This window comes from Lolium perenne, chromosome 1 (assembly GCF_019359855.2).
Source record: "Lolium perenne isolate Kyuss_39 chromosome 1, Kyuss_2.0, whole genome shotgun sequence".
Taxonomy (NCBI): Eukaryota; Viridiplantae; Streptophyta; class Magnoliopsida; order Poales; family Poaceae; genus Lolium; species Lolium perenne.
In genome coordinates this window covers 242,411,030-242,420,242 of record NC_067244.2, presented here as the reverse complement: position 1 = coordinate 242,420,242, position 9,213 = coordinate 242,411,030, and the positions used below count along the sequence as shown (strand labels likewise).

At 42.5% G+C, this 9,213-nt stretch overlaps 1 protein-coding gene across 1 annotated transcript; it reads left to right on the top strand.

The window, feature by feature from the left end:
* Positions 1-8,985, top strand: LOC127327432 (putative clathrin assembly protein At2g01600). Its single transcript, XM_051354204.2, has 15 exons — positions 1-245; positions 411-480; positions 690-787; positions 1,323-1,461; positions 1,539-1,666; positions 1,785-1,877; positions 1,990-2,040; positions 3,536-3,601; positions 3,694-3,759; positions 3,859-3,939; positions 4,024-4,101; positions 6,313-6,489; positions 6,558-6,633; positions 6,725-6,849; positions 8,357-8,985. Exons 1-15 carry the CDS (start codon positions 156-158, stop codon positions 8,708-8,710), a joined length of 1,692 nt encoding a protein of 563 aa, XP_051210164.1. The 5' UTR covers positions 1-155; the 3' UTR covers positions 8,711-8,985.
* The last annotated feature ends 228 nt before the right edge of the window (positions 8,986-9,213 follow it).

Sequence of the window (9,213 nt, the reverse complement as noted above, 5' to 3'; positions counted from 1 at the left end):
ACAGCCTCCCACACACACTGTCACACACCACACGAAACTTGGACACGGCAACGCCAACGCGGAGAGGGAAAAAAAAGGGAATCCGACGAGGAAACCGTCGCCAGCAACAGCGGCCCAGGAACGTAGCGAGCGGCGGCCGGCGGCCGGCGGCGGAAATGGCGTCGATGCAGAGCTGGCGCAAGGCCTACGGCGCCATCAAGGACACCACCACCGTCAGCCTCGCCAACATCAACTCCGACTTCAAGGTCCGCCCGCCGGATCCCCAACCCCTATCCCCTGATTTTTTCCGACCTATTATCTGCGCCGAATCCGTCGGAACCCTAGTTTTTTCTGTACGCTGTGTGGGCTGGCGGCGCGTGGGAGCCCCGGATCTGCGCTGGTTTTGATTGGGGATTCTGTTTGTTTTGTAGGATCTGGATGTGGCGATCGTGAAGGCGACTAACCACGTGGAGTGCCCGCCCAAGGAGCGCCACCTCCGAAGTGCGTTCGATAAGATTCCTCCCCACTCGCGCGCCCCCACTATATCTGCGCCGTTTTGCTCCGCCCCTAATTTAGAGTTCCCCGGGGTTCATAATTAGATCGTGCCTCTAGGTGCCTGGCTCCAAGAGGAGGGGGAATAAGGCGTGCTTCTTTTGTTAGTTGTTTGATTGGTTGTCTTTCTGTGTGTGTGTGTGGTGGTGGTGGTGCAGAGATTGCTGCTGCGACGTCCATCGCGAGGCCCCGGGCGGACATCGCCTACTGCATCCACGCGCTCTCTCGACGTCTCTCCAAGACCCGCAATTGGATTGTAAGCTTCATTTCCTCTCCATTTATGCTCTTGTGTTGATGTTGCCTTGGATGATAGCTTGATTACATGCATTTTGGACTCTCAAATGAAATCTCTCTGCCCCCTACGATGGGACTGGTTCTACTGGCATCTTAGAAGACAATCAGTAGGAAGTTGCAATTTGCTTTATTATGTTGCCAATCTGTAACTACCCTTTTAAGATATAACCTAGGTTGGTGGTTGTTAATTTCTCATTAGATGTTGTATTATGTAAAAATAGTAGCACCATTAATTATTAAATCAAAACAGATGAAAAATCACACCAAATGCTGATGCCAGATGTGCAAAATACGCTATGTTACAATGGCAGAGCTGTTAATTCCGCATCCGATATTTCTCCGTTTTGCTGGTTGGTTTCAACTCCATCATCCAGTTCAGCAGTTACGTTAGTAATATCAACTAGAGTTTACACCTTTAAAACGATTGAATCCATAAATCTTTCAGGATATTATAAGCAGTCAATTTATTTACTCCATGCCTTTGCTGTAACACACAGGTAGCACTGAAGGCGCTTGTAGTAGTTCATAGACTTCTACGAGAGGGGGATCCTACATTCCGGGAAGAGCTTCTTAACTTTTCACAGAGGGGGCGGATTCTGCAGCTCTCTAACTTCAAGGATGACTCCAGCCCAGTTGGTTAGTATCCCTTCATTTGGTAGGAAATACCGATGAGGTGCTTATCATCCTTTATACTAAGATTGACTGTTGTCCAGCTTGGGACTGTTCTGCATGGGTTCGCACATATGGTCAATTTTTGGAGGAAAGATTGGAATGCTTCAGGATACTGAAATATGATGTAGAGGCTGAGCGTTTATCCAAACAAGGTCAAGGCCCTGAAAAGGTCTGAAGAATCATATCAATTTTTTTACACCAGTCACTAGTTTGACCACACGTACTAAATCTGAGTATGGATTCTCACTTACTAATCACTGCTTTAACTGGTGCTATTATTTCATCAGGGGCACAGTAGAACTCGTGAACTAGAGTCCCAAGATCTATTAGAGCAGTTGCCAGCTTTGCAGCAGTTACTATATCGACTTGTTGGATGCCGGGTGATTATCTCTTTACTCTAGGCTAAAAATCTTGGATCCGGGAATTTCTCAGTTGCTGCCATTTTTTATCTCTGTATGTAACATAACACAAATTTACATTTTGGTGCTGCAGCCTGAAGGAGCCGCAAATAACAACTATTTGGTGCAGTATGCTCTAGCTTTGGTAAGCTCTAATTGTTTGTGTTCTAGCCTCTACTGTGTTTTTGTTCTAAGCTCACTACTTTAAAGCAATATTTGATTTCACGTGATGCATATCCATCATAAACTTATTTGTGGAACTGGGGAAAAAAGATTTCTCTGTTACTTGTTATGGATAAGGTTGGTTAGACCTTGGAGGAGGTGCAACCAACGGAACTGTCTCATAATAAGCTGCACGTGGATTTTTTTTGGCAAGTATAGGGAATAGATGTCGCAGTTAGAGTTTTGTTTTTGCCTTATAATAGGAGATAGTTATCTGCTTCTTGTCTCATAACAAGTCTAGGGAACAGATGTTGGTTCTTCCTTCTCTGTAAATGATTCATATCATGGCCAACGACAAATATTTCTCCAGTGATCTGTATCGGCTGATGCTGCGTATTCTTAATCATAACCGTCACTGGCGGAGCTACTCAGGGGCCGAACCGGGCCGTGGCCCGCCCATAATTTGTGCAAAAATGTCTATATCTAAGCATAATCCGTGGCCCAGTTTATTGGCAGTATAGGAGCAAGCAGGCCGGCAACGTCGTAGTGAGCACCCAGAGCTCCTAGATAGTTCGAAGAAAGCCCACGTTGCTTTGACTGCTCCGTTGGATTTTCTCCAATTAAATTATTGCCGTTCCTAACTAGGTACTAGCTTAGCTTTGTTTAGTCGATTCTAAATAAAACTACCCTGGTTAGTCATGTTAGGAGGTCATTTATGTTGGCTGAAACCATTTTTTTCTTCTTTCAAATTCTGAGTTAGGAACGATGGGAAATTTGATATTTTCCAGAAATTTACCTTCCATTTACCAAAAAACACATTTTAAATTGTTAAAAAAGTTTCAGACAAATATTTGTGTGTGCAGCTCCATATTCTATGTGCTCACATAAAGTTTCGTGAAAAAGAGATATTTTTGTCTGTGTAAAAACACACATAAATATCTCGTGAATGCCTTATTTTAGCACCAGAAATTATCTTTTCTATGGAGCCCACAAAAAATTGATTTTTTGTGAAACGACTTTGTGTGAGCCTAGAATGCGGAGATGTATGCCCTGATATTTTTCCGTCTCTTTTGGCATTTCAAAATATGTTTAAAACATAGAGCATATGCATCTAAGAGCTAGAACTCGCCGCGTCGATATTTCCACTATATTTTCTGCAAAAATTGCTTGTCAATAAAATAATTCAATCTATATCCTTTGGTTGGCCCGCCCAACAATTTCTTTAAAGCTCCGCCACTGATAACCGTGTTGAATTTACAGAGACACCTTGTGTAGAATTATTCAGTTGTACACCTGATTTATGTCTTTGTTGTGATTGCATTTAAATTAGAAGTTATTCATCTTTGCTTTGATATTCCTATATTGTTTTGCCAGATAATCAAATAAAATGATGTAATTTTCTCAACTTGAGCACCACTTACAATATGTTGATTTTGCTGATGGAGTGAATGACTAATGACTCACTCTGTTTTCTACAGGTGCTAAAAGAGAGTTTCAAAATTTATTGCGCGATAAATGATGGAATTATTAACCTTGTCGATAAGGTAAAAGGCATCTTCAAGTTACTATTTGTACTACTGTGGTGTGATCAACAATCTGCACGTAAGATATATTAATTTCCTGTTTATGGGTGTAGTTTTTTGAGATGGCACGACATGAAGCACTTAAGGCCCTTGAAATTTACAGAAGGGCTGGCCAGCAGGTAATTGCTGAGAAGAGGATATGGTGGAGTGTATCTGGATTTTGAAGATCAAAATTATAGTGTATCTTCTGATTCTAACCCGGTCTGGCTTTGATGCAGGCAGGGAGTCTATCTGACTTCTATGAAAATTGCAGGGGTCTAGAACTCGCGAGGAACTTTCAGTTTCCCACTCTGAGGGAGGTGAGGTTTTGTGCCAGCTCTCTATTTTTTAATTATTTATATCAGCTTTTAGGCAAATCGTCTCATTTAAGTAATTTTCCTCAGCCACCGCAAACATTTCTTGTGACGATGGAGGAGTACGTGAGGGACGCTCCGCGGATGGTTCCAGTTCGAGATCCACTGGTCAGTACTTAGATGATACATTTGAAATTATTGTTTCTGTTTTCGGGTATTTGCATGTTCTTATCCTACCAATTGTGTTATTTGCTTCTTGTAATTAGGTATCGATTGCATATTCTTAGGAAATGAGGCAAGGAGCATTGTATTTGTTGTTGTTATATATTTTTTAGTGAAGATCCTGTTTCATTGAAATGTTAGATGCATCCAGCATGATCCAGTCTGCAGTTGATACTTGATAACATAGCATAGGTGTGATACAAATGTATGGGGGGAAAAGGTGATACTAAATTGATCTCCAAAATATTACATAAAAGATAGCCTGTTCTCATGTGTTTAAAGGAATAACGTGCACCATTTGTCTTTGGTTTTGTTATAGTTTTAGTGGATGTACAGGAAATGGCTACTATAATGTCAGCATGCAAATTTCCATAGGTTCTATTTGCGGTTGCTGTGATTTTATATCTGCTTTGAACAAGTTGTAAAATGTCTTGACTCTGTTATCCAATGCTTGTTCTCTTATTTAGTCATATATGTTGAACTCAATAATATCCATCAGGGGTGTTAAAAGAAAGGTTGGAACAAACCCGCCCAACCTGGCAGCTCCAGATGCTAGTACAATCATAATTTTCTATATAGTCTAGTAGAGCTGTTCAGCTAGTTCAAAAAATGGAATAGGGAACCGTGGTGGGTTTTGCAAGGTTTGAGTAAACCCATTTTTAACATCCCTACTATTTGTTAGCTACATGATTAAAAAGGCTAGCCAATCACCCTAGTATCTAAAACCGGCTCAATCAAATGAGGTTATTTTTTAAAACATAAGGCCTCATGGCCCGGCTTTATAAATAAAGTCCCCAGGGCAAACGGATTGTTCACAGACACCAAACAAACCACTCACACCACCACAGCCGAAGCTGATCGACCCAACCCAGGTGAGAGACATACTGACGCTACAAGCGTTTACGGATACAAGCCCACACACACGCACACAACCAAGCTAGATACAGAAATTGAAAAAGTCCATGAGCGAGCATCCACTGGGTGGGTGGGGGGGGGGGGGGGGGGTCCTTTGCTACTCAGCCCGCAACCTTGCGTACAGTTTCCTGACGTCGTCCACCGCCACGTCCAGATCGCCCTGTCCCTGTGTCTGACCAGAACCCTCCAGTACTGCATATGAATCAACATCCGATACAAGACATCAGCTGGGTTCCCAATCATCTTTCCTTCAATGGTTAGTTTGTTGCGAATAGTCCACAAGGTCCGCGAACGTGAACCAAACTAGCGTATGAAGGGGGCCATATAGGCCTGGGCGATTGCAATGAACTCCCCTGGCCCTGCGGGGTTCCAGTCGCAGTGTAGGAGTTCCCTAACTCCAGCCCACATCAATCTAGCGATGGGGCAAGAGAAGAAGATGTGGTTGCAATCTTCTATCCCAGAGCACAACGCGCACCTCCCATCCGAAGGCCCATGTCGCTTGGCAATCTGCTCAGAGGACGGGAGACGTCCCCTGATGAGTTGCCACAGAAACACCTTTACCTTGGGAGGGACCCTGGTGCGCCAAGCTTCCTTGAAGCAAGTGACTGCCGCTCCCTGCGTCAGCCCAAGGTAGACCGATTTAGATGTGAAATCCCTGGATGGCTTGAGTGACCAAGACACCTTGTCCTCCTCGTTCGCTGGCTGCCAGCCCACGACATCTCGACACAAGTTGTCCCATTAGACTGCCTCCGTGAGTCCAAACCGTCTCCTAAACGCAAGTTCCCAAACCTCAGGATCCCCTTCCCGTTGTCTTGCGTCGAACACTGAAATCAGTGGATCAGTGCAGCAGCTAAATAGGCGAGGAAATCTGGCCATAAAAGGGGCCCCGACACGTCCACCAGTCCAGCCAAAAACGGGTGCGTCTCCAATTGCGCACCTCAAATGAGGTTATCATAATCCACCACAATGTCAACCATGCCTTAGCCTAAACCTTGTTGTATTATTTATATTAGTTTGCATCCTTGAGGCATACCTTTTATGTGGTAAATATAACATGCCTATTACATTAGCTTGTTATTTTTAACTACTATAACAAGTTTAGGCACATCAATACTTAACTTTCCTTTATCCATGTAAGCTAGCTTTGGAGTACAACTCTGTTAGTTATGTTACCCATCTAGGCTATTCAGTTGGTTACTGGCATGAAGTCAATTCATAATATTTGCATTGTCTTTCCTTCAGGAATTTCCTGAGAGGCTTCTTCTTACATATAAACCTGAAGAATCAGAGGAAGTTTCTGAACCGGATCCTGTTGAAGAGGAAAGACCACCAGTTGAAGAACCTGTTCCAGAACAGCCTGTTGCAGAAGTTGTTTCACCTCCTTCCAAGACTGTTGTGGCTGATACTGGTGATTTACTGGTAAGAAAAAGAACACCTATATTTAAATCTGCTTTGATTTTGGCAATCTAAATATCCTCTGTTGATAGGGCTTAAATGATCCAAGCCCTGGTGTATCAGCAATAGAGGAGAGCAATGCTCTTGCATTAGCCATTGTTTCATCAGGTAACGAGTCACGATTGAATTCTTAGTGACTTTTAACGATGTTGCCTCCTAATCAACTAACTGAGAGATATTTTGTATCTCTATGTATTAGATGCGAGTACTTCAACAACTAGCACCACCGGATGGCAAGACAAAGGATTTGATCCAACAGGATGGGAACTTGCCCTTGTTACTGCTCCAAGTAACACAAATTCGTCTGCTGCAGATAGTCAATTGGTTAGTTTCTCCGCTGTTGTTATTCTTTTCTTTTCTGAGGATTTTTATCCTATTGATTTTTTTTTTTGCAAATTTTTTTCCTATTGATACTGTTTGGCTGTTGGCCATCGTTGCTCGTTGCAATGGTTAAAAGTCCTTGTGGATATCCATAATCCCACATGCTGTTTTGAGGCGTTTTTTGATTGCTTTGGGCAGTATTAGTCATGGTTTGTTATTTGAAGTTCTAAGTTTTTGTAAAATTTGAATCACATTTAGAGAACCAGCTCAGTTGTTCAACTATGCTTTTGGCAGAATCAATGTACCACTTGTACTTATTCTGACATGGCACCCATAGTATTGCCACCGTATTTTGTTTGTTACCATGACACTGAACTCCTTCTACTGAATGGAAGTATAACAAGTTAAATAACCATTGGAAGACCCATATTATTGACACCATAATTGTTTGTTACCATGACACCGAACTCCTACTGCTGAGTGGAAGTATAACAAGTTAAATAACCGTTGCAAGCTATCGCCGAGAAGTAGGCATATATTTATGAGGACAGCGCTTATGCTCTGCTTGATCTTCTCATGTAGTGACATAGGAATGTTAGGTTGTGCAGTTGGTCACTACAGACACTTATTTATGTTGATGTTTTTCTCTGTAATTGCTGCCATTTTGAGTTACCTTGTAGGCTGAATTAGAAAGATGGTCATGCATACCTGCATTATACAAGTAATTTAGGCTAGCAGCTCTTCTTAATCAAAATGTGGAGTTAATCTTGTTCTTGTGTACTTTCTTTGATCTTAAAGTACAAGTTATTAGGCAACTGGATTAAACTCGTAAGTATCTAATCCATGTGATCTTGTTCTCGTCCTGCATCTTCAATGTAAGTGTTGGAGAGCTCTACTAGTTTCAGAGTCCATATCCACCTGTGTATGCCACTTGCTCCCTGAGTGACATTGAAGAGTACAATTTGTTGTACAACCTCCTATACCTTGTCAACAGTACCAGAGTTGTGCAAAAAATAAGAAGGGGCATAAGCGTGGTAGTATGATATGTGCACCTTCCCTTTTGTCTTTTGTTGATGTCCAATTCTTCTGACGTCTGTCTCATACACCGTCAAATAAATAGTCATTTGCACTCTTTGATAGCATCATTTCATTTTTCCACCTTGTTATCTCATAGGGTGTGAAGTGGATTTTATGTTTACTCTGGCTTGTAGTTGAAAGGTTTGCTGTTAGGTTTGTACCTATTTGTGTTAATATGCATTGATAGTTTTCAACACAGTATTATTGACCATAAAATCTGTCTGTTTCGATTCGTTACTTATAAAAATCTAATGGTACACTGGGTGTTGATTGTATTCATTTTATGCGATTTGGTGTTTTGTCTGCTCAAACCCTTCTTTTGTGGTCACAAGTTTATCAGTTGCTTTCACTAAACAGTAGAATGAATTTCTACTTTATCTATGAAGCTCCTTTCACCTGCAAAAATAGTTAAATATCATCACTCTATATGCAGGGTGGTGGACTTGACAAGCTCATCTTGGACAGCCTTTATGACGAGGGGGCATACAGGCAGACACAACAGCAGCAGTTGTATGGTTCATCAGCTCCGAACCCATTCATGACAAATGATCCTTTCGCAATGTCGAATCATGTCGCTGCCCCACCTTCAGTTCAAATGGCTGCCATGTCTCAACAGCAGCAGATGCCGCCAATGATCCATCAGAACCCCTTCGGACCACCAGTTCAGCCGCAGCATCCGGGCGCTGCCCCTGCTTTTAACCCTTTCCTAGATAATGGTTTCGGGGCGTTCCCGGCAGCCAACAACTCACAACAGCAAGCCAACCCATTTGGTGGCAGCCTGCTATAGGCTGCATAGAGCAGGAGCTAATAGTATCCTGAGGAAATGCGATTTTTCGTGTGACTGTAATATGCATTGCGCCTGGCCATTCCTGTATGCCACTCGTGTAATGATATGTGTATTGGCTCATCACCACACGGGACTGCCTAGTGACCCTTGTTGTAAAGAAAGTAGTGACTTGTGTAACATCAGCTATATGTCAATAAATAGTAGGACGTGGTTATGTATAACGAAGTGGGAATGCAATGGATGGTTGAACAGTTCGCGTTCTGTTCAGTTGCTAACTTACAGTCTCACATGCAGTATATCTTGCACTTTTGTTGTTGGTGGTGTTCTATATGCTCCTTGTCCCGCAATGTATAATACAGTACGCCCAGGTAGGAGTACTTTCCTTCATCTGAATCATGAGTGGTTAAACGTCCAGGTTCATGTGCTAAAGGTTGTCCTAGAAATTTAGGGTAGGTAAGATGTCAAAAGAAAGTAGGCAAGATCGCAGAGTCATGAAGGTCATT

Excerpts from the sequence above, each read along its gene's own strand:
- LOC127327432 (XM_051354204.2), top strand. The coding sequence starts at position 156 with ATGGCGTCGATGCAGAGCTGGCGCAAGGCCTACGGCGCCATCAAGGAC. Across the intron at positions 3,760-3,858 it reads ACAGAAGGGCTGGCCAGCAG|GCAGGGAGTCTATCTGACTT; the intron begins GTAATTGCTGAG and ends GCTTTGATGCAG. Across the intron at positions 6,850-8,356 it reads CTGCTGCAGATAGTCAATTG|GGTGGTGGACTTGACAAGCT; the intron begins GTTAGTTTCTCC and ends CTCTATATGCAG.